Below are 26,464 nucleotides of genomic sequence, written 5' to 3'. Positions count from 1 at the left end.
GGTATTAAGAAAATCACATTTTCACAGAATAAGATGCAGAATAATGAGACAGATTAGGACTTGACTAATTTTGAGGTAAAATAACATTACATGCAAAGGGCAGAGTTATTCTGGACAATTCTGGTCCTTCTACAATTGGCTGATGTTGAAAGATAAAACTGTGCTATGGCAATGCACAAAGCAGTGTTTATCTACTCCTAACAACTGCACAGGTTGAAAGGAAAACGAAATGTTAACCAGTGTGAAACACTACAGGGTTTTGAAAAGAATAACATCAGCCCTTCCCATTCCAAAATGGCTCAGGGTAACTGTGACACACATCAGAAGGCAACCAGATCTCCCTCTGGTTTAGTTCTGATTTGAGCTGTTCTAGAAAGGTTTCCATTTTCGCTCTCTTTTGTCTCACTACATCCACCGAAGTTAAAATGCTACTGACACCACAAAACTGAGGCTGACTCAGAAGACCTGGGTTCTTCACTTCCCCGGGGCTCTGCACCATCCTGGGTCACCTGGGAAGTGACACTTTCCTGCTCTGCTGTTGCTATTTCCCCCACCTGCCAGAGCTCCTGCAGAGCTCCCCCTCCACTTCATGGCTGGCACAGCACAGGGTGAAATACTCTGGGCTGGTTAAAAGATTAAAGCACAAAGAGCTTCTTAAGTGTGACTTTATTAAAGGGGTCGGAACTGTTGGAACAGAAGGTAAATGTCAAAGGGAGAGGGTGCACCTTCCAAGCTCACCCAGCGCTCTGCACTTAAAAATGTAAATTTAGAAAAACTTATTAAAATACTAGATTTTATATTAGCATTTATAAGCACAAGCTCAAAGTCCTTTTCATAATTCTGGTAAATCCCTTTTGCAGTTTATAAAAGAAGATATTCACATTTGCATCTGAAGGAACGACCCAATGGACTTTTTTTTTTTTTTTTTTAAGGTCTGTGAGTGAGGAAAAAACCGCAACCCTATGGAAGTACGACCCCATGGAAAGTACTTTGATGTCATACTAAGGAAGGATTTATTACTGTGTTATTTCAGAGGTGTAAATTAAGCATTAGGAAATCAAAAACTGAGATTGTTAGCAAATCACCTGGCACTTAGCTGGGTAGCTTGGGTCTGTTGCCATCCTGTTTGACCATTTCACATCATGCCTATGCTCTTTACGTTCACAATTTATATACAGAACAAACTGCAGCAATACACTGTGCTGCCTTTGCTTTTGGTACAAAACAATCCACCTGTGCCATCTCATACAAACCTATCAAAAGAACCAAAATCTACTGCATTTGATGGAAATGTGTATTTTAGTACAGGATGATTAAAATTCACACCTACCAGCAACAGAAAGTGCTGGAGCAGATTAAGTGAATATCCCATTGGGTGCAGGCAGGTTTCAGAGGAGTTGACAGCACTCAGAGACCCCATAATTCACTGCAGTCTCCCAGGGAGAAAAAGAGAACTCTAAAAAGTGCTCCTCAATCAGAAATTTTCCTGCCGATGAAACAATTTTGCTTAAATAATTCAAAAATTCAGGCATGATGTTTGGATTCTTTATTCATCCAGTTTCACCTCTGCAGGTTTCATGAGAGAAAGGTGTATTTTGCACACCAGTTTTTCCACTCCATGCCTGGTACTTTTTTTCCACTCAGGAATCGGTTCCTGAATAAATGTGGTTCCCAAAGAGACAAGAGGATGACAACTGAAATTGTACCTTTATGAATCTGATTAGTGAACCTTCAGCACCATAAAGTCTTTTATTTAGTGAAATTAGCACTGACAGCTACGGATTAAAAGCTATCAGGCATTAAAATATTAAACTGCCACTTCTCTTAATATTTCACTGAAACAAGATGATTTGGCCAGCTCCCTGTTTTTATTAAATTATAAGTGACATTTTAGTTTATTTCTTGTATGAGAATATTTAAATCATCAACATACAACAAAGACCTTATTTACAGGACTTCTTCAAGGTATTTTCACTGTTTCTGCCAAAATAAGTTAAAAATTCTTAAAAATAAATTAATTTACTCTTCAAATAATGCTGTTAAAACCATAGTTGGGTGCAGCCAGTACTAGATCTAGGTCCCAGCAAAGCAGCTGCACAATATTCTCTGCTCACACTCTCTTGCTGTGCACCCTCAGCCACTACTTACCAGTTATTTATCATCTCCCTCACTGCAGCAGGTTTCTAACTACATATGTATGCAGACAAATCCATCTCTTTGAAAATATAGCTTGAATTGTTCATAATTATGCTAAATGCAAATAAATTATTGATAAACACACCCACATGAAGACGTGAGGGCAGACATTTAGTTTAGAAATTGGGTTTTTGTGATAAATACTGCACCAGTAACACGATCTGAGATCAGTCCTGGGAAAGCACTGACTGCAGAAAGGAGCAGGAACTGAGATTTGGGACAGGAAGAGTTTTTGCCAGCTTCTACAGTGGTTTTATGAGATGCTTCATGTTAGTGGAAACTCTTTAGAGTTAATTTGAGAGCCTGGGAAAATCAGCATTTCTCCCCTTGTACCTCAGCACTCGATGGAGCATCGAACAATTCCCTCTGTCCCCTTATTTTGCAAGACAAATCATCCTCAGTCTCATTCCAGCATGTTTATGTACATATGATCTATTTTGGCTCCAAATATTTCCTTGTAAGCCAGTTTACCCCTGTGATGATAAAAACAGTCTTAGAAGATGGGAGAAGAGGAGGGTTGTTTATTGGATATCAGGTCTGGTAATAGAACAGTCTTTCAAGATTCCAGATTTATCTTAAGTGGCTGCCTCACTCCTGAACCAAAATAATGATTTTCACTCTGAAGCAGTTGGAAGAAAAGTAAAAAAAAAAGCTGGCTGGATATGTATATTAATACTACATTCAATTAGTTGCCCTATTATTCTCTTTGATACTGAAATACTCCATAAAAATGTACAGCAAAACAGCATTTTTAAATCCACACTACTACTACTACTACTACTTACTGATTTGATCAATGGTTTTACAAATAACAAGAATTTGAGCTCTGGAGCAGGAAGATGAGCTGCAAACTTGGGGAAATGGTTGTTCTGGGGCAAAAGTTATGGAAGAAATAAGATTTTGGAGAGCAGAAACTCTGGGATAAGATTACCAAGGGACAATACTTAAAAGTGGGAGCCTCCACCTATCTTTTGCCCCCTCAAGGAGGGGAATTTTTCCATTTTTATTTTGCCACAGTCCCAGTTAAAACAACAGTAAGGACACTTGATGGAAACATCCAATATTGACTGCATATGAGGGAAATTACTGACATTTTCTCTCTTGATCATAACATTTCTGCTAAGTTGTGAAAAATATGAATAATGATATAAATACATTAAAATGAAATGTACATAGAATTTTAAAAGTGTATTATGAGGCTGTTGCTGCACTATCTGTTGGGTAAACAGAAAATGCAGCTGTCTAACAACAGCCATTGAAATGTGTAAGTATCCCAATAAACTCAGCTTCTGGTTGCTGCTAAGGCCAGTTTCAGTTCCCATGGAAACAGATGATGGATTGCCAAAAATGAGATTTGATGTTTTAAAATAATCAGTGATTTGAACTAGTGATTACTATGAAAGTATTGCACTCCTCTTGCAGTGAAGAGGCATTATGCAGGGAGCAGGGAGAGAACACATGGCAGCTGGCAGACAGCAGCAGAGTTGTTAAAATTCTTGCAAATGGTCTTGGCTGCTGAACGAAATGACAAATGCAGCTTCTTGAAAAATCATTGAATAAAATCTAGCAAAACCCCCATTTTATACAGTGAAGAGCCTTTGAGGTTTGGGAGAAAAACACATAAAAAGTTGTTGTACAGAGCTTAGCTTCAATGCTTTCAAGTGCTTTTCCTAAATAAGGTCTCCCTTATACCTGTATTTTGAGAATTGAAGGAGCCAGGAACACACAAGCCAGAAATTGCTTGATATTCCTTGTCCTGCTTTTTGAGCTGTGAATTTATTTGTCAATGACACATTAGGTTCTGATCCTACAAAGAGGCCACAACAAACAAAAATAAAGTGCTGGCAGCATTCAGTTCTGCAGCAACTGGAGGGTAGTTCCAGAGGGGACAACTGTCTGGAAGGGATCAGTGGGAACACAGGGAGTGGGAGTTTGGATTGAGAAGGTCAGTAAGCTTTTTGGGGGAAGAAACTGAAGAGTGAGGGCCACACTCTCAGGACCCTGGGCACTCCTGTGAGGTGAGTGGAAGCTGCAGAGCACCATTCCCAGACCACTGTCCTCCCAGCTCCCCCTCATCCATACTCTCCTTCTCCAAGGATCTGTGATCCTTTTCTTGAGCCATGCCATCTTCTAAGCTCCTCTCTGTCCTTCTTTTCCTCCACCAGGGTTGAACACCCCCATCCATCCCTCTCTCTCAGTATCCCTGACTTCACACACAAACCTGCCTTGGCTCAGCCACGTTTCCTTCCCCTCTGGGTGACAGCAAGTATCAGCCAGGTGGAAAGGGAGGAAAGGCACAGATTTCCTTCAGCATTTCCACTGCTTAGCCTTTCCCTTTGCTCCTGCTATGATGAAAAGTAGCCTGATCTATTCTACTCTTTCCCCACCCAACTGGCAGGAATTTTGAGAGGATGGCAAAGGGAACAAAGTTGAGCAAGCAAGTGATGGCTGTGGTGACCCCAGCAAACAGTTGCCTTGTCTGTCTGTGTCTAGAATTGGTCCTCTCATGTAAAACAACAGATTTGTGTAATATATAAAAATAGCCAGAGGCATGTATTAATAAAGAAAAGGCAGCACCAACATGCAGCAGACAAATAGATTTCATGTGAATATTGGTGGAGTTCGACTGTTTTCTCACTTCTAATTGCAAGATGCAAAGTTCCACCAGAGCCAAAAACCCCTCCTCCCATACAGACCAGGCAGACCCACGAAACATCAGAGAGCACATTTACAACGTATTTAAATTCATTTGGAACCTGTTCCATGAAGGCCAAACACAAACCAGCTGAAGACTCCACTCACAACCAGAGATAGGGCACAGGCAGGCTGCCAGATCCCTCCTTTCTCTGCAGCACTACTTAATGGAAGGGCTGCTTCCCATTTGCTCCCATGTACCAAATTCTTTAAATTCAAGTTGAATACTGTTAACAAAATAGACTTGATGCAAATCAACCACAAAAGCCACACTACATCCCCAGAGTGCCAAGTTCTGTGGTTTTGGTTTTTTTTTTTCTCCTTTCCTGAATCACACAGCAGCTTTCACTATGAAAGTAAATCTGCCAAAATCATTGGGCTTTTAAAGTATTCTATGTAAACCTGTATCATAAAGTTACAAACTTACATGTCTTAACACCTTTGTAGATCATATACAAATCCACTAGAATCACAAAGATTTTTGCTTTGTAGTACCCAGCCACAAGTACTGACAGATACATTTTACTTCAGTCAGTTTTGATTAATAAAAGTTAATTGGTAAACATAAGACATTACCTTCTGCTATATTTGATAAGTCACAAGCATTTTGCATCTATTTCCATAAAAATAGAGATATGTGAGGGGCTACAGGAGATAAACTGTTCCCAGGGATTTGTGAACAATTGCCACTTTTTAAGCATAAAGCAATAGTTTTCTTTTGCATATTCACTCTTAAGAATGACTGCGACACTTTTAAATATTCTTATCTTGGCTGCATATTAAAATATTTCCATTTGTAGACAGAGCAGTTCAAAGATTGACAGAAAAATGGTTTCCCACAAAAGCACATTAGTTATTAAAGGATTATTCATGATTTGCCCCTAATAGCATATTTAGTTCTGATTAGAAAATGCAGAAGATGCAAAAAGTGAGCCCCGAAGTACGATGACAGTGAGTCTTCATATTTACCTCTAAATTGGAGATGATTTTTTAAAAAACAGTGTATAGTTCACTTGCAAAGAGTAATGCTATTAACACTTCTTTCATAGTCCATATTTTCTCTCTCAAAGTACATTTGTCCCCAGAAAGCAACAAACTCATAAATCAACTTCTACTGCAAGCTGTGATAAGTAAATCATACTTAGAGCAAAAAGGTTTCCTTCCAGTGACACTTCCATTCCCTTTGTTTTACAAATTCCAAATCTATGATTAATAAGCGTAGTGGCACATAAAATGATTTTGTTCTTTATATGTGATCATCATAGGAAAAACAATATCCAGCAGTCAGATTTTCCTCTTAGACAGTGATCTTTGAAGTTTTATTGAAATTTACAGCTGTTGAAGATTGTGCTGAAAGATACTGGAAGCAGCTGAGGCCCATTAAAGCACAATATTAGTTCCAAGCAGCCACTTTTTTCCTAGCAAAAAATATGGATTTTACAGTGCAGCAGTTTCCCCTGGCTTATGAAAAAAAAAATATATTAAAAAACCCTCTGTGGTTTGTGGCTCAAATTTGTAATGAAACATATTGGTCAAATCCCAAAATGTGCCTCTCATCTCATCAGCCAGACTGTCTCACCTGGGAGGAATCCACTTCCAAATGAGCCTTGCTAAAAGGCACGTTCTTGGCAGGAACTTGTTTTGTACTGTCCCTCTTCCACCTAAACTGGGCTCTGTCACTCCCACACACACTGTGCTCAGCACGTCACGGTCCCCAAAAACGACCTCAATCTTCCTCCTCCTCTCCCCCTCATCAAACCAACACACAAAATTCCCCCCTAAAAGTTAAGAAATGCATATTTGAAACCTGTATTTAAAACCTGTGGCAAAGAAATTACGTGCAGGGAAGAAGACAGCGAGGTTGAACCCAGACAAGTCAAACAGCTTTAGAAAATAATCCTGGGATTTGCTTACCCTGAGGTGTTCCCGTTATCCTCTGCTGAACACAGCAGACAATAATACTCACACCAGCCCACTGACAGCATCAGGGCTGCTCAAACTTGAAGAGATGATGGGAGATTTCCCTACAGCCCTTCATATGCATATGGCCCTTGGGGAGAGCAGTAAAACTTGATGTAAAATGATTCCCGGTGTTGCCTGTTCCCTCAAACTGAAATTACTCAACGCAGCAGTTTAGTTAGATAAATGAATTAAGGGGTAGCAATGAAATTCTGTTTGAGGAAATAATTTAATTCTACCAAATAATCTTCTTTTTCAGGTACTGACTTCAAAATTAATGTGGAGGCTGTAAAAGGTACGAGCAGATAAAAATAATATTACAGGGGGTTTTGTCACATCTCCTACTGCTCAGAGGTGTCACTCCATAATGCCACCAGACAAGAGATCTTCAAAACTTTAGTCTTTTAAATTGCAAAGTTGACAGTCTCTGAATTTATTGTTCGGTAATGATAATCATCCCGATCTTAATGAAAGTATTTTCCAGTGTGTGTGAAAAGTAATTATGTGCAACTGGCACACGTTGTGTGACAGGCTGGTGTTTGTGGAGAAATGCATTGTGCCACCAGAACTGCTCACAGAAAAACAGTGTTTGTTCTAAAGTGAAAAATATATACATGGCACATTAAGTCAGCTGCTCTCATCAAAACAAACCCTAATCTAACCCTAACCCTAATCTAATCTAACCCTAAACCCTAACCCTAGCACCAGCCCAAAATCTGATGTATTATTCTTAGATATTTTAATTTTTCTTATTTTTTAAAGTCTATTTAGCTACAGCTACTTTTTTTTTTTTGGAGACTGCCATTAAGAGATGTACAATTTTACCTTAACAAACGACCAGTAAATCTGTGCCAGCTTTGCTTATTTGCAAGGCATTGTGAGTGTTCAAAACCACAGCAAGTCACATTGGACAGCTGCTGGTACAATCAGTCAGCACCTTTAGTCTCTATGAGAGACTCTGATGACCAAACACATCCAAATGCACAATGAATTGATCTTAGTGCAAAAAACCAGATATTAACTCGTGTACCTAAAGACAATGCAATTCCTTGCCCCTTTCCAGAGCTTTGAAGTGCATTTGTGAAGTGTTTTGGTTCATGGACAGTTAATTAAGTGACTAAATGCCCATCCAGCTAAAAGGGACACCCCTGGAGTGCCTTTATATGCCAAAAAATGAACTTTCCTGTTTTGTGTCAGACACAATTCCACTAACAAAAGACATGACTTAATATTCATCTAGCTGCAGCTTATTAGGGGAAAAAAATAGTTTCCCTGTAAGGACACTAATGAAGATGATAACAATGTCTACATAGAAGTTTTCTTCTTAGAGAAGAAACCCAGAATAAATGAATTGATGGCCTTTCAGTGAAAAGTGCTTCCCTTAGAAACTAAGGTAAAAAATCCTCTAAGAGTACTGAGAATTTAATTCCTCTGTACCACAACTGAAAGGTAATTGCAGACCTTGACTGTGCTACTGTCCTTTGTGCCTCTCCAAGGTACTGAACGTGCTTGTGTAAAGGAAGTTAAACGTGCCCTGCTTTTCAGGCTGATGAAGTACAGCCAGGCAAGACAAGCTGAATACTTGACAACCCAGAGCAGCAACTTCTTTTGATGCAGCCACCTTTAGAGAGGTAAAACTTACTGGTTTGGGTAAGATGTGCAGGGAAACAGCAAAATCATCCCATGAGTCAAGACCCTGGATAACAGTGCAGCTGTAATTCCACATTGGTTTAACAGTGCATTTGGCAAACATGAATCTCTCCATGTGTAATGCAAAGTCTTTTCTAAAATTTCTGGGGGAATGTAAAATAATAATAAACTTGTCAAACCCTAATTCCACTCCCTGCTCATGTTCTCTTGTTCTTGATCTTCTGGTCTTCTCTCTGATCATCCACACTTTTCTAGCATGTACACATTTTCTAGCAGCTTCCTTCTAGAAACAGCCCTTGACAACATCAAGCTGAGGCTTTGGTGACAGATAATGCATAGAAGCCAAAATGAATATACACTCACACTGTACTAAGTGGTGGTGGGACGACGACAGCGACTTTTAGGACTTAAATTTTTAAATACACACCCTCCCATCACTCTGGCTCTGCTGCAGATTTGTTAGTTGCCTTAAGTCATAAACTATAACAACAATCTCATGAGTATGTGCAGGCCATTTGCTTCACATTCATATATTATACAGGGATTTGTTGACTTTACGTGCCCGCTCATTTCAGAGGAGTTTGTCATCCCATTCTTGTTTTTATCTGGGGGCTTTAACAAAATATTACCAACACCACTAAAATGAGAACTACTACATAGTTATTTGCTGCAAAATCCCACCATGAGTAACACTAGCAGTTAAATTCAACAGAATATACAGTTGGAAAAAAATTGCCAATGTCTCAAAGGATACTTTCTCCCAGAAAATGTCACAGCCATGCATACTGACAGAGTAAGAGTCACCATTCTGACTAAAAAAAAGGTGAAATCAAAGCTATCCACTGAAGCTTCCCCCCCCCCCCCAATTGAAAAGGGCATGTATGGACAGGACAAGGGGTAAACAGTTTTAAACTAAAAGAGGGTAGATATAAGGAAGAAATTTTTCAAGATTGAGTGTGGTGAGGCCCTGGCACAGGTTACCCACAGATGTGGTGGATGCCCCATCCCTGGGAACATTCAAAGCCAGGCTGGACGTGGCTCTGAGCAACCTGGTGTAGTTGCAGATGTCCCTGCTCACTGCAGGGGGTGGGACTAGGTGACTTTAAAAAGTCCTTTCCAACCCAAACTATTCTATGATCTGACAGAAGTGGCAACTGTGTTAACGGGTATAATAATTATAAGAAAACACAAAGAAAAATAAAAGCCTTATTTGACATATTGTAAAGAACATTTAAAAAAATGCACAAAGTGATACCATAGTTTTTGACAACTTGGCTCCCTAGAAATACACCACTTCCGGAATGCTGAACATCTGGCAGAATCCCTCCCCATAAGTGTCCTAAATACCTGCATGTAGTGAAGGAGAATGACATCAGCACTTACTGCCTTAAAACTGGTAGGGAAACCCTTCTGCAGAGCCAATTAAATGACATTCCTTGAAACATCTTCAGAATTTATTTTTTCTCAGAACTGTTACGTGTGTGTAACTTTTGATCTTTCATCTCCCTCACATAAGGACAATTCAGCACATGCTCTGTTCCACACCAGTGGTGACAGCACCTCTGTCTACACGAGCATCGGGATCATTTTTATGGCATAAAAATGGTGCAGGGTTAAGAATGTGCACATTAAGGTTTCTGCATGAGTAAGACTTAACTTTACCAACTATTTGAATGAACTGTACCAAACCCACCACTCCTGTCCCCATTTTTATGTCCTCAGTCCACGAACGCTGACAGTGATGTCACTTAGAAATCATTGTTACAGCTGACACACAATATTATGGCTGATTGATTGAGCCAAATCATTGTAAGCTTTTTTAAGAGCATTAAAAAAGCTTTATATTGATTTAGCAATATAAGGTATTTTTAATCAGATTAAAGAGCATCATACAAGGTGGTTGCATCAATGTCACTGATGAGTTTAGCAGGAGATCCAGTCAGATGGATGCATCAGCCTGACTGGATCACTGGCTAAACTGAGCAGTTAAACTGATACATCCCTTTGTGTGCAAAGAACAAGCTAAATGCACAACTTGCTCCACAGATAAGAAACACTTTCCATAAGATATCTGTACATTTCTCAGGTTTTTATGCATCCTCTCCGTGTCTCAGGTTTTCCATATTTATAGGGCTGCCATATTTACTTCCTGAACTTCACAGACAGCAAGATGTGAGTAGATGCTCTCTGGTTTTTCCAATACTTTGAGACCTACAGCACACAGACTGCTCTGATGATTGGTATGTGTACCATAAATCTGTCACCTCCTGAATTTACCAGGTTTACTACCTGACATACATCAAACTTCCAACGAGGTTCACACTTTCAGCACATGCACTTCCACTGCAAGAGTACTCAGGAATTCCTACACAGGCCAGACAAATGTCTTCAAGTTCCTTCTAGACAAAATTTCTGACCAGGGAAATAAAATTTATACGGAAGCCCTGCTACAGAGCAGTGTTAAGAGTTCTCCCATTTGTGAGTATTTCCACACTCCATGAGTTTCAAGTGATTCTACCCCAACAATCCCAACAGGGCAGGAATAAGAGTAAAGCACAGCAGATGAAAAATAGGATATTTATATCAACAAATACAGGACACACATTTCTCTACTTGCAATTTCCCCAAACTGCAAGGGAACTCAGGCAAATCTCATTTTCAGACACCGCGTGCCTGCCTTGGTCACTCTGCTCTGTTCCCTTGTAAGGGTTCCCAAGAAACTCTTGGATATCGGGATAACAAGGCTTTGTCACCATCTGTGAGTTGATTTGTGTATTCTCATCACTGACAAAAGAAAATTTGTGATGTGGCACAAGTGGAGGAAGTAGATTCTTAATGGTTAATAACTCAGGATTTGTCACTTAGCTTTCTTCGAGAGATTGCCCAGGAACCCATTGTTTCATCTTCCAGCTGTTTCCCATCAAATTACTATTAAATTATTCATAAATTATTACACAGTTTCTTCACATCCCTGCAATACTAATTTTCACAGTTTCAAAGTGCCTGTAATACCAGCTTTCAGGTTTAAAAAATGCACATAAGCAACAGCAAAATACACTGTGCAGATTAACAAAATTCAAATCCAAGAATACTCTTCCCTTTTTAATATAAACTCTAAAGACTCAGCACTCCTGGAACACAGCAATATCCCATCACCATCATCTGCTAGCACATCTATCCCTTTGAACACGTGAAAATATAATACAGAAATAACCAGCAGCATTTCTGGTATTTCAACAGTTTTCCAATAAATGAGACAAGATTTAATCTACATTTTTTAATGTTACAGCCAAACCCTTCAGTCTCTGTGCAGGTGAAAACACGGGATGGCTTCATAACTGTTTCAGGAAAGGATAAATGAGCACACCTTGAGATAATATCTAATCAAAGTGCAAGTACTGTGTCATTAGTGGGTGAGCTGCTAATTAGTCAAAAAGAACTACAATTGTCATCGTAGGCTAAAAAAAAACCCCAAAATAAACAATATTTAGAATTTTATAGTGAGGAAAACAGAACTAAGCATAAATCTGTAAAAAAATCTCCATGGATTCACAGATTAAAAAAGAAAAATCTCAGTATTCATTAAGTTAGTCCACTCAAGTAAACATAATTGAGAGATGAGCATTTCCTTTTCCAAAATGTATCCTGAAAATGAATAGCGTGAAGGAAGCGCAGACATTCTGCACATCCAGCCCCTTATGCTGCACCAGGACCATTAAAACCACATGAATTATTTTGTCAAACTGCTTCAGAAGTTCAGAGATGGTCTTAAAATAGTAATTTATCTCCAACTCAGTATGAACGAGGCTACTTTATTCTCTTTAAACCTTAATTAGTGTACTTAGAATGTAAGCTGTGTTATCAAATACAATTAATCATATTTTAGGGTGGGTGCATTTTGAGCTTTAAATCGACTTACATTCTGCTGCTTGGGATAATCTTGTGCCCGTCTCTAAACCACGTCACTTGGGGTCTTGGATAGCTCAGGATGCGTGGGAAGTTCAGAACTGCAGCTTGTCCTTCAGTCACTGTTTTCCTCTGGTCCGTGTCCATGAAATTCCCCATGTCTGCAAATTAAAAAATGATGCTCAGAGTCCTGGAAGTTCTTGTCTCTCTCTCCCCATTTCTTTTCAGAGGACAGAGAAATAACCGTGTTTCCAGCAGCCACTGGCACTGCTGTAATTAGTGGACACAAGAGATCATGGGACAGTTCTGATGTTGATTTATACAGAGTCAGAGGAACATAAGGCATGAAGGAAACCCAAGTGCTGCTGGAGCATCCATCAGCAGTCCTGAATGGCCCCGGTGCTCTGTGGCAATAACTGAGTGCTTTTAACTGGAAGTGATATTTTAATGGAGGTTTGTTTGGTTTGGATTGTTAGGGGTTTGTTTTTTTTTTAGATAAGATCCTGCAATGCAAAGGAATGCTCGTGGTGTATATGAATTTATCAGTTTTTTGGTCATCCTTTTTTTTTTTAATCCATTGCTACACAAACAGACAAGCAGCTCTATCATTGTAGTCAAGGCAATGGATAGTCAGACCTATGCAAGTGAGCCACTACATCCAGATGGATTCCAAAATAACAAGGCCACAGCCATGTTGGGAGCTGTCAGTTCTGGCACTACACTATGATTTCAGCAGTGTCTGTGGACCTCCAGCATTTACAAAAGCATCCCTGGTCTCAGAGAGCAGCTTTTAACAAAAATTTTCATGGAAGAAAGGAATCTACCATTGCTGAACCTCTGCCTCTGAAGGCTTTATTTCACAGGCAAGTTCACATATCTGGGGAGTCCCCAAAAAAATTCAGAGAACGTTTTCTTCTTGTTTTTCTTTTGTCTCTTGTATCTCATTCTTAGCCATTAAAATAAACAGGGCTGTAGGCTCTTACTTCTTCACCCTCCAAAGAACTTCTATGCATTTTAATTTGATTTAAACTAAGGAACTGACACACACACACATAGAGAAGAACTATTCTGGTTTCTGTCAGTGAATTCCCTTCTTTTTTTTTTTTTTTTTTTAAGGACCACAGGGTTCTCTCCAAGTTCTGCGCAGCAGAGAGGGATGTAAAGGACTTAGGAAAGAGAAGACTTGCTGTCAGGTCTGTGAATGGCAGGAGATGAGAAGAGACAGAAGAAGAGCAGAAATTAAAAACACATGGTATTTTAAAGAAGCTTTAATCATCTTTGTGATTTTCAAGTTATTTATTCAGAGATAATCAGCATTGTACTTCCTCTGTTGCTCCATATTCCTCACAACTGTAATCAGATCAGCTACTTGAAAAGAAGTTTCAAACCGCGTAGGTGGATCTAATTAACTTCACTGTCATATGATTATTTCAGTTTTCACAATCCAAGAGTTTTAAAGCCCATTCTGTAATTAAGATTTACTCAGCAGTTTTCTCTCAAATATCTGCTCCCATTCAGTTAAGCAATATGTTAGCATGTGTTGAGAATATTTTTTAAATTATTGAACAAGTTCCCTGCTACTTCAGATATCTGGGACATGGAAAATACCTCAGATCTTTCTCAGTGCACATTATAATTATACCTTTCAATTTTTCACTTGAGATCATGAGCTGAAGTGAATTGGGAAGCATTCTCTATCCACTGGCAAAAATATATCATTTCCAGTGAATCCTTAGGAGTAAAATGTCTAAAATACAACTCCCTGTTAAGTCTTGATGAATGCACAAGACGATTTTAGGAGTCTCTTGGAATGTTGCTTTCTGATATGTTTTCAAGAATAACCAAAAAGTAATGTATGACAAAATACCAGGTACTTCACTATATCCATACAGCTTCAATCAATTTAGATCAAGAATGTTAAAACAGAGAAAACAATCACATGGTATCAGTAGCTACCCTGGGTGAAGGAGGAAGAGGATATTTAAAACTTGTGGGACACTTTAATCTGCAGGAATAAAGTGCAAATCTGACTGGCAATTTCACTACAGAAGCCATATATATGTCACTATAGGTTCAAGATAAAAGGTCTTCCAAGCCATATAAGATCTGGTTTCCTTTGTCTCAATGTCTTTATCAGTAAAATTAAATAAATAAATAAATAAACAAACTGCTTAATTCTCACAGAGAGTCTTAAGAGAGAGCTTTTTAACCTTGTTCAGCAATGCAGAACTACAAATTAAATGGGGGGTGGGGGTGGGGGGTGGAACTTAAACTGAAGAAAAGCAAACAATTGCATTTCTTTCTCTCTCCAGAACAACCAACCACACACACAAACCAGCCTGGAGAAACAAAACACTTCACTGCAAGTCTTACCCTCATTCAGAGGGGAATAAAACTGTCTTTTCAGGAGACAGAATTCTTCAGCAGCAGCATCAAGGTAAAGTATTCCTGTGTCTCCTTCTCACTGTTCCCACAAGTACTTCCTCGGGAATCGCTCCCTCCGCTCTGTCAGTACAACTGCTTGTGCAGCTGGGTAGGGAACTGGACGGAGAGGAGTGGGGGAAAGAACTGCTTTAACAACCTGACAAAATAATTGTTACTTTTTTTCCCAAATTTTGGAGAAGTTTCCCAGTCCACAGCTGCACAAACAAGTTTTCCTGCTGGGCCCAAAGGGATCGTGTGCTACACCGCAGTGCAAGAGCGGGAACGATCAGTGGGATGGAGGAGGAAATGGGTACATTTTTCTCTGGTGCTGCTGCCAAAGCCTTTGTCCCCTGAAAACACACCTGGAGATGCAACTCCAGAGGCATCCAAGCTCCTCTAATGGCTCAGTGCTGCACAATGAGGAGCATCTCACCCTCACCTTCCCCTGCTAACCTTGCTGGTCACCCCACACCTCGCTCGGAGTTATGTTCACTCACACCAGCTTTCAGTAGATCCTCTGTGACCTGATAGAATTCACTAAAACTGAAGAAGAATATTTGGAAAAGTACTTGCAAGGGTCTGACACACATCAGGGTGAGCACAAGGTCACTGCACAGCAGGGGCATAAGGGTTGGCAGAAGTCAGGGAAGGAAACCCCCAGTTTAGCAGCAGTTTGTTTTTACTTTAGCTCCCAGCAGCTCTGAAACAATAGGGAGATCAAACATCAAATTACTGGCATTACTGACATTACAGATATAGTAACATAATCTACTGTAATTCAGTAAACTGATGAATATGATACCAAAACTTACATAATACCATTTGCAGCTGGTTTTATTTTAAAACACAGGAAATTCCATGTAATTTCCCTCATTGACATACTGATTAACTTGAATCAGTTCCTTCAAATTGGGTTTCTAATAAATAATTCAATTTCTCTAAATTCCACTTATCAAGTGACATTTACTGCAACTGAATTTCCAGTTACTGACCCTGAGGAGAAGAAATCTGATCCATTTATCACTTCTTAGGCACAGTATGCAAATCTGTCTGTTTTGAATTTTTTTAATGCTTTTACTATGAAAAAAGAATAAGGTCTAATTTTATTGCTAATTCCAAAGACGTCATTTGGATTATATTTCCTACATGTTAACTGAAAAACAGAAAATTAAGAGTATGTGATCATTTCTTATGTCATGTTCACTGGCACCAACTCCTGAGAAAACTAACTTAACCTTTCCTAATGGCAGCTGGATTGCAAAAATTCTGCACAGTCCAAACTGAAGTGGTGCAAACACCGGAGGGTTTGCTTCAGGAAGGTGTTGAGAACAGACTTTCAAAGTATTGTTGTGAAACTGCTGATTTTGTATCACAGGGATTATGATCTGAAAGCTGCCTGGCGTTATCTCCACCACATCGTTCCCTCTCAGGTATCTGCTGCTGTCCTCTGGGCTTTTTTGGTGGTGGTGTTTTGATTGATAGTTTTGTGCTGTATGGCCTTGCTTAATCCCTGTGTATTCAGGGAAAGGTAAAATAGTTTTCTCATGTACAGCTGTCTCCAAATGATCTCTTTTGATGGCTCTGAACCCCTCAAAGCTTGTTCTGAAGACTTAACATTGCACCACTTTCAGCTGCTTCCCAGAGACACCCCAGACTATGAAACTTCTTGTGATGCAATAATTTAAAAACTTGTTAAATATGATATCTAATGACTTTTCAGGCTAACAAGTGTTATTGGTATGTTGTTTCTCTCCCCACAGAAAGAATCAGCCACAGGACTCCCATTCCAACGTACATGCCACTTGGACTTCAGATCTCCTCTGCAGCAGGGCCCCCATCCTGTTCCGGACAATGCACTGATAAAATCCAGCATCAGACCTCTGCAGAGCTGGGATGATGTACCTGCAAGACAAAATGCAGAATTATAGTGCACTTCTTCCTGTTTTATACATTGCCTTAAACACTTACTGTATTTTTTTCTGACAAGCAGCATTCTCATATCATCTCTGGCCTTTGATTACAATATTGTCTGTCATACACAGATTTAAAAAAAAAAAACCCACAAAAAACAAACAGAATAAAATGCATGAAATATCTTTCAGTATTAAGTTCTGGATGTGATAAATACCAAGTATATCCAAAAATTCTCTTGAAATATAGACTTAAATTTTTTCCTTAGTTTTCTCTACCCTCATTCCTCAGGCTGGTGAAAGCAGCCTGGTAATTTGTACAGAGGAGGTACAACAAGACTGCAAACTAAATGTGGGTATTAGGAAGACTTGCAAGGAACATCAAAGCTGTCCAATGAAAAAAATGTGATTATTCCACTGTAATTCAGAGGAATTCTGGAAATGACACCATGTGCTGTATACATTGTGTTTGTTCTGCCCTTCACTGTGCTTAAACAGACACTTAGTCCACTAATGCTCACCTTCCTCCTTCAGCTACATCTGATTACTCAACATGAAAATGAGCTGATAGGCACAGTTTTAATGGGACTAAAACACATGAATAATAGAGATAATCCTGCATTAAACAAACATTAATCAAAAGCACATATTCCCCCAGTCACCTTCAGGAGATATTATGGTAGGATTAATGAAAGTCTTTATGAAAGATAAGGAAAAAGAAAACGGCTGAATTTTAATCTTCAAAATTTAAAGCCACTAAAAGAAAACATCTCTTCTTATACTCAGATACACTGCACACACCCACACACAGATCTTAATATCTGAGCAGGATCAGACACCAGAAAAACAAAGGAGGTAGAAGAATCTGGTGTGATAAATGCAGGCTCTAATCACTGCAAAGTGCAATAAACACACTATAGGAAATAGGTCATACAACCAAATATAGGGAAATAAAAGAGAGTCCAACACCATGGACAAATTTTAGGGATTCCTGGGAGACCCTGGCAGCAAAGTGACAGCAAACGCAGCAATCAGAATAATTTCCTTTGTTGTAAAACATAATTATTAAAAAAATAAATTTAATATTCTGGCAAGTAAATATTGAAAATTAATTTGTACAATTCATTTTACCAGACAGTTTATAGCTTAGCAGGTTTTTTTCCTCTCATAAAGGTTTAGCATCCTACTTGGCCAACATTTAGTGCATTGGCTTTTCTATTAAATAAAGCCAAAATTAAAGGCTTCTTCTTTGGGTATTCATCTGTACTAAAACAGTAATGCAGAGTTAGCTTTGCTGCCACCAGGACAAAACAAATCAATTAGATCAGAAGTGTCCTACTTTGGTTTTCTTTTCTGACTTATTAATGTTTCAGCAGGAAACATTCTTAACATGTTGCCTGAAGAAATGAAAATCTTTTAAAAATTTACAGTGAAAATGCCATCTACCTTGGAAATTCCAAGGGAGCCTCAACCTACTGAGCAGCTGGATTCTCAGTGGAGCTACTGGGTATGATGTGCAGGTAAGGAAAGCAAAATTAGAAGAACTTAATAACAAAAGTGAAAAAAAAAAAAAAGGAGATGGGACATATGGTTATGCTATTTGAGACTAACATGAAAATTAAAAACCTGGCAAGAGATAAATATTAATGGAATTTCTGATTCTATGTTTACAATTGTAAACAGTCTTTATGCACCTCACGTGTCTTATTTTTTAAAAAATACTTTTTTATTGACCCAACAGTCATAATACTGCTTTTTTGTGCTATGCTTTCCCCATTCTACTTATTTTCTGATCTTCAAGAAGGGATATAAATAGTGCTTTCTAAATTCAAAACAAGACTTTCTTCCCCACAATGAATTTATATCAAAAGTTAATAAAATTTCCTCCAGTGACAAGACATAATTTGCTTTATTTTTGTCTATGCTCTCAACTCGCAAGAAGATCTTCCCATTGTATAGATGCCAGGAGGCTACTTAAGGTTTCTGGGGATCTCTGCAAGGACTTTAGAAAGTCAGAGTCGACAGTTTCTTCATTTTGAGTGGAACAGCCAACCAGAAACTGGTGCTTGGAAAGTTCCTATGGAAAGATGTAAAGCGACAAGCGGAAAGGGAGCTCCAAGGGAAGCCTTGCAGAGCGGAACATGCTCCATCACCACACTGCCAGGAGTCAGTTTAAGGATGGAGGGCTATCAGACACCCAAGGAGAAATGCACTAACACTTATATTTCCTCCCTAATTTAAAATTGAAACCCTCATTTGAATTTCAAATGCTCCGAGAGTTAAAAGCGAACCTATGGGCTACAGGATTTAATAGCCATAATTATGAACACAGAATTAAAAGCAAATGTATTTTATTAGATAGTCATGTAACTTATTATCTATTCAAACTTTCTAACAAGGGACTTATGCATCAAGTGATCTCACTTTTTTTATGCAGAATAAAATTAAAATGTGTCCGATGTCAAAAGCACAAATAGAATAATCAGATTCTTTAAAGTAATTTGAAATATTATATGGCTGCTGAGACCTAATCTTAGTTTCTTAAATTCATGTAAATTTCAGCCCACAAAAGCAAATATGGGAGACACACCTGGTCCCAAACTCAATTCAAAAGAAAACAAGGTGGGGGAGGAACCAAAAAAGAAAAAGGTCACTGCCTGAACTTTAAAGCCTCTTAACTTCTAGACATAAGCAGAATTGCCACTGCAGTCAGCAGCACTGATTTGTTTCCATTATGTGTATCTCAGATCACAAAGAATTTATAAGGTTGTTTTATAAATTCTTAATCCAGCCCAGTGTATGCACAGTCACTGTAAGAGCCAGGCTTTGCACATAATCAGCTTCGTTAGACAAAGAAAAGCTGTTCATTCAGGGTCACCAAGGTCAAAATGCAAAGACACCAATTAGTTCTTTACTCACTTGGGGTGTTATAATAATATATTTTCAGCCTGTTACAATATAGACATTACTTTAACTGAGGCTCACTAAGTAATATCAATTACCAAAACTCTTTGATTGATGATTCAAATTGCAGCAGAAGTCACTTACTCAGGAAGATTCGTGCATTTAAACAGACTATTTACCCATGAGAACTGCAGAGCAAACTATTATGGGGCCAAAGTTTAAATTCTGCAACTGGAATTTTTATGTCTAAGCATATCTTTTCCTTGCTTTCACTCACCCTTATGCACCTATGCCATATAATCTCTTTGTGGAAGCTTAAAGTTTTGCATTCCTATATAATCAAAATCCTGTTTGGTTTATGTCTGACTGTGGTGTAGTAACAGCAGTAGGGCTTCAACTTCTAAATTAGTATTTTCTATCAATGTTTTATTATTATAAACCAGTAGTTGCCTATCTTCTAAATCACCTCTGCATCAGATGTTTTAATTAGAAATAGAAGTAAGAACAATATAAAAAAATGCAGAATTATTAAATATAGCTTGAATCATGACCTGACATTCACTAGACTAAATTAAATGCAATGATGAGAAACAAAGGACTGATTGCAGGTGTGTGTAAACAGAGCTTGGCAAAGGTGTTCCAAGATCCTAACTCACACTGCAATACACAGTAAAATTCTCATTTTGTATTAGGGTGTCCACTTGGATAAAAAATACCATGGTATTCTGATCTTATTTCAAAATGTCACACGTTCTTATTCAGGTTTCTCCTAATATCGTGAAATGTCAGTCTCCCAGTGACGAGCACATCTACAAGGCTTGAGTTCTAACCTTTGCTTGTTGTTGATTCCATGTTCATGTTGTTTGTCCTCCCACACCATTTTTTATCCCACTTTTCTCAGCACCTTATGCATTAAAAGCTGTTTTCAGCTCCTTCTGCCGAGCAACTACAACTGACTCTGCTGTTGTTGATCAAAACAAGTGGCGTTTACACAAAGTGATGCTCAAACATTCTGTGATTTGTTGTGCTATTAGAGATTCTTTTTATTTTCTAGAAAGTGTTCACAAATCTCCTCTTCATGTGCATGTGGCTCATTTTGAGGTAGCAGGGCATCTCAAGGCTTGAAAACAGGACTAGGTGGGCTCATCTAAATCAAAAGTCTTGCACTTCCAGGAAACTTCACATATAACTACATGTGTGGTTGGAAGCATTTGGTAAATACTTTATGCTAAATGTTCTAAATCAGCCCCCAAAAGTTTAAAAAATTTATTTAGGGGACTTTTTTCCTCTTTGCTCAGTAAATGTAAATAATATCAAAAATAGATCTAATGTTAGCTTACAGTTTTGGAAATATTTAAGGTAAGTAATTATGGACTACCTGGTGGACCAGTATATAACTTCATATCATAACCTGCATTTTTATACTGAATTTTACTGCAATTTCTATCTGTAGTGATGAAGCACAAGTTTTTTCTGCCTAAACTCACGTAATCCCAAAAATGCAGTATTCAGCTTGGTTTGCTAAAGGTACAGGTGTTATACAAGGGCTCTGTTTGGCACAAACCCACCTCTCATAACTTCTGAATTCACCAGGTAATTTCTACAAAATCTGAGAGCAGCAAGTAAGCTGCATAAATGTTAAATCCTCTGAAGTTACGAAAATTGCCAACTGCACAGAGAAGACCCAGTCAATACTCCCACATTAAAGAAAAGCAGACAAAACTGGCTGTTTGACACTTTGATACTTGGCCAGTCATGTGCTACCTATCAGCATAAATGTAGCTCTGATAAGCCACTCCGTGCTTTTTCTCCTGTTTGATGGGAAGTCTGTGGGATGGGGAGGGAGTTGGGGAGGTCCCCAGGGCAAAGTGCATAATCATTAAAGAACAGTCTGTTAAACAATCAGCTTAATTTTGGCATTCTTAGTGGTGAAACAGAAAGGTTTGTGTGGAATTTAAGACAGACCACATTCTTCTGGACCTGATTGCAAAGAACAGTCCCACTGAGCTCAGCTCCCTTCCAGGAGGAGTCACATCACGTGGAACATTTAGCTGAGGAATATGTCTCCTATTTATACAAATACAGGTAAGGTTGCATCTCCAGCAAAAAGCATTTTTGGTACTCAAAAATTCTGTATTAAGACCTATGTTTTGAAGCGTTAAACACTCTTAGCAAAGGAGATTCTCTCACAGAGATCTCACCTGTTTACTAAACCCAGTCTTCTTCCATGATAAAAAAACCAATGGCCACATGTCTGTCCCTACAAAGCTCCTCGAGGTACTGAGGAACTGGGGGAGTGGCATTTGTTTTGGGTGGGTTTTTTTTTTGGCAATTACACTTAGAGAAGGTGATTATATAGATTATTTACTTATATTCACTGGAGTAGGAGGTGATTTCGCTGTCGTTGTGTAACCACTTGAATTCCAAGGGCCAGCTGCCTTCGGCAAGGCACGTCAGGACCAGCCGGTTCCCTTCCAGGTGCATCTGGGGCAGGCCTGGTTCTGTCTTGAAGTAGGGTGCAACATCATCTGAAACACAAAGGGGAAAATGGGTTTGGAGGCTACTGAAGAAAACAGGGGATACACCACTGATATTTAGCTCATTTCTTTTCAAAATGGACATCGTAAAACAAGAAACAACACGATTCCGCTCAGGTTTCATCATAACTAAGCTTTATTTCAGAGGCAGAATCCCCAAGATCTTTATAACCTTAGTCCTTGCCCACTCAGACAAGCTTTTGTCCATGTTTACTGTTTACCCCTATGAGAATTCCAGCATTGTCTGCTGTGGCAGGCAGTGATCAGCCCTATTGGCTTTTCCCCCCCCTCTCCTCTGTGAGGATTAAATCCACTCGAAGCTTTTTTTTTTTTTTTCGTTTCTTGAATAGAAACCAGAAGAGTAATCTTGGATAGAAATGATTATCACAGCAGGAGAAGTCTCAGGGTAAATAAAGAATTTTGATAGGGAAAAGAAGTTAGAAAAAAAAACATCTCACAAAATCACAAGTTTAACGTATTTTCCAACATTCTTGCCAACCAAAATGTGTTAAATTATACTACCTGAAGCCACTAACAGATTTTGAATTAGGGTTCTTCAATAATATGCAAGGGTCACATGTAGTCTCAAACTCTTGTGTATCACAGATACTCAAAATACTCCAAAGCAGCAAAATCCTTGATGGGTAAATTGCCAAATCTCTACTCAAACACAGATTTATTCTGAGTCCACACCTGCTGGAGATCCACCCCAGTCACCTCTGGAAGACGAAGTTTGTCACACTTCATGTGTTAAACTTCTACTTGTAACTAAAGGTTTAATCTTAGAAGTGTACAAATACCTTCTAAACCAAAATTAACACTGAATAATAGAATGGCCTGGGTTGGAAGGAATCTTAAAGATCATCCAGTTCCACCCCCTGCCATGGACAGGGACACCTTCCACTAGACCAGGTTGCTCAGAGCTCCATCCAACCTGCCTTAAACCATTCCAGGGAGTTTATGTCTATATATAAAACTCATGAGTTATATTCAGAGATTTAATCCAAAATATAAATAATATTTAATAGCCAGATGATACTGAAATCTGCTTTTAAGAGTGCAGGGTGTGTACTTTATACATAAAATACCAAAAAAACCCAAGATATACAAATGTTGTCCCAGTGCAAGTAATGGTTCAGTTAAACTGCTAACCTTTCATTTAAAATTTATTCTAGATAAGCTCAGGCATTTTTATACTTGCTATTTAAAGACTTCAAGATTTTTTTTTTTTTTTTTTTACAGTTTATAGGGAAGTGACCTCATGTAGTATTCAAGGCTGGCTGAAATTCTTGACTCCACAGGTCACACCCTGTAATCTTTAACAGGTGATGGCCCCAAGGCACCGAGCACATGGACTGGGCAAGAAGAGCTCAGGGCAAGGGCTGTTGGTGGTTTTCCAGGGGCTCTGGTGTTCTGGGTTTGCAGCCCAGCCTGGTGATGTCAACTTCTCTAAGCCCTTATCTTTCACTTGGCCTCTTATCAGGGAATTTTTATTACTTCACAGAGCACATGGAAGCACAGAGAATGTCCCAGGGCAGCAGCTGGACTCCAGCTGAGCGTGGTCAGGGAGCCCCAGGCTGACTGTCGCCAAAATATCTCCTGCAATTGGCCATAAATCAAACAGCAGCTCCCCACACGTCTGGTGATTTGTATTGACAAACTGCATCCTAAGTTTTTAGAACTTAAGAAACACAGCTATTTATGCAGAAAAAAAAAAAAGCAATACTTAGAAACTATCACACAAAATCTGTTCTTGCAAACTGAATTAAAAACTGCATTTTGAGGGAAGGGCCTTTTCTGATTTGTAGCACTTTAAAGAACCTGTTTTTCAAACAAACTGATATATGACGAGTGCAGATCAGCAATATCTTCTTTAAATTGGCCATACAGGAAGATACAAAAATTCAACATATGAGAAAAATTGGAACAATTCCAAACTAGCAGATATTCCCAGGCAAGCCAAGGAGAGTTTTTACACTTCTTCACTCTATTACATGACTGAGAATATATTGTGCAAAGCTTCTTGTTTTAATGACTGCAATTATTGTGGAGTCGTCTTATCTCAACTCTCATTTTCTCCTAACCAGTAAAATCAACCAATATCTTAAACGTTATAAATTAAAATTTAAGCTGGAGCCAGAGGAAGTTCATGCGAAAGGCAGTTATTTTACCCAGAGCGAAGAGCAAATTTTTGTAAAGCTATTTCTAAACAAGTGAGAAAATGTTAAGCCTTGTCAAAGGCTTCACAGATATTTTGGGGAGTCTCACAAGGGAGTTCCAAGACAGACATTCTACCCTTAAAAGATTAAAGGTGTCAGGCTTCCTCTGGAGATGGAAAGGCAGCAGCTGGGAGCAGTGCTGGTGTTCAGGGGAAGGGTTTGTAACAGAGACCAACTGGTACATGGAAATCATTAGTGCCAAGTCCCCCGAGAACATTTACCTGCTCGTGGAATGAGCTTCCTAAACTATTCCTCCCTGAAGAAAGTTGAGTCATTGAAGGAGATTACAGTGAAACTGGTGTCTGCTCTATAAACCCCTGCCCGAGTCATTTGTTGATCCTGGTTTTCAGTGATTTACAGACTCAGCAGCATAACCTCCTTCATTACTTCACTCTGAATTATCCACTTACTCCTTCTAACTTAGGTCTTTCCAAGAAAAAAAACGATTTATTTGGAAGACAAAGACTGCTGCCCACAGGTCTGTCACTGAGCCCTACATTTCCTACTCAAATATTCCAAACCCAGTGATACTGCAGCCCACTCAGAGCCATCTCCTATTTAAAGCATCACAATCAAGCTGGTGTTACATGAAAATGATTCTCCAAACTCAATCCAGTTCTGTTAGAAGCTAAAATTTAACAGACCTAGGGGACTATTTTTATAAAGAGTATAGCATGCTTTATAAATTACCCCGGCTCTCTGGAAGATTTACTTAAACCCTTGAAGTAATTTTATCTTCTAATCTTTTATTCCTGACTTTCCCATCAATCACATACCATCAGTTTATCAAATTCAATTACATAATCAGAGCTCACTAAATATTCACTGAAAGCAAAAATGAAAATAAAATAGGGAGCAAAGACTCCATGCAGAGAGGCTTTGATGACTTGGGCATTTCTGTAGCTCACACCTCAGGCTCATCATCACACCACTGCTGCACCCTTGAGCTTTATTTATATCTTTAGGCTGGAATGGAAAGCAAAATTTTAAATTGGACCTGCAAGGACAAGTTTGGTTGTTATAGAGCATCTCAGGGAAACAGGAAAATTGTCAGGAAAAACAGAAGCCATCTCAGAAAGGAAACTGTAGGAGAGAAATAACTGGTTGAGGGATGGAAGGTACAGGGGGTCAGTTAATAGGGGTGAGACACCTGCACTCAGGAATTAACGACAGCAAGGGCTCACCACAAGGCCAACCTTGGCCAACCAACGTTTGAGAAGCCAGGAAAGCATTTCTGTTGTTACTCTCTTTAAGAATGCAGTAAAATACTAACAGAAAGCCTATCTGAGTACTAGAAGCAAATATAATAAAATACTGCAATGAATATTCCTAGCTAGGATACTCTTCTACTTACAAAAAAAAAAAAAAAAAAAAAAAGAAAAAAAGCAAGCATTCACACTATATACAGTTGCTTTTTCTAAATGCTACATGTGTTAATATTTCCAGCCTCTTCTGGCTTTTCAGCAATGCTGATTTAAAAATAAAAGTAATAGTAATTAAAAAATTCTCTGGGTTGCAAGGAGGAGTAAAGGGATAAGGTGCCAATCTGTTGGCACATGTGCACACACAGCTCCAATAATTAATTTTCATTAAGTCTGCTTACCAAACTCGCCAGCATCCTGACCTGTATCCTTAAAAAGGATGATGCAGTTTATTTTTATGTAAATCACAAGAAAAAACAGCATTGAATACAGCCAAAATTATCTGGAAATTTGCTCCACAACATGTCTTCCTTGCTTTTGTGTATCACTGAACTGCAAGAGTCTCATTATACTGCCAGGGCAGCCCGTCTAGTTTCTTCGGTACATGCAAAGCTTAGATGGATTTTATCTCAAAATATAGTTTCAAGACTTAATTCAACAATGCACAAACACTTCTGCTTGGATTCATGCTGACAGTTCAATACAAAATGGTGCTGTCTGCAATTGTCACCTGCTTTGGGCTTGTCCTCAGCCCTGGCAGATGAAATGCACCACAGAACAGCTGAAAGCTCCCTCGTACCCCATCCTCCCTGAAAATCGCGTTCAGGCACAAACTTACAAATAGAGGAAAGAGGAAAAGGCTC

General features: G+C 38.9%; 1 protein-coding gene across 4 annotated transcripts in view; it reads right to left on the bottom strand.

The window, feature by feature from the left end:
* SDK1 (sidekick cell adhesion molecule 1) overlaps positions 1-26,464 on the bottom strand; it is a 396,182-nt gene that overhangs the window by 264,652 nt on the left and 105,066 nt on the right. For all 4 annotated transcript variants that reach the window (XM_032703881.1, XM_032703884.1, XM_032703882.1 and 1 more), the window contains 3 exons: positions 22,012-22,171; positions 16,625-16,731; positions 12,419-12,566 (listed from right to left, as the gene is read on the bottom strand). In XM_032703881.1, coding sequence (XP_032559772.1) covers positions 12,419-12,566; positions 16,625-16,731; positions 22,012-22,171 — 415 coding nt within the window. The remainder of the gene's footprint in view (positions 1-12,418; positions 12,567-16,624; positions 16,732-22,011; positions 22,172-26,464) is intronic.

The sequence above is a fragment of the Chiroxiphia lanceolata genome, chromosome 16 (assembly GCF_009829145.1).
Source record: "Chiroxiphia lanceolata isolate bChiLan1 chromosome 16, bChiLan1.pri, whole genome shotgun sequence".
In the NCBI taxonomy this organism is placed as follows: domain Eukaryota; kingdom Metazoa; phylum Chordata; class Aves; order Passeriformes; family Pipridae; genus Chiroxiphia; species Chiroxiphia lanceolata.
The sequence above is the reverse complement of the archived record's forward strand: the minus strand, read 5'-3'. Positions and strand labels throughout refer to the sequence as shown.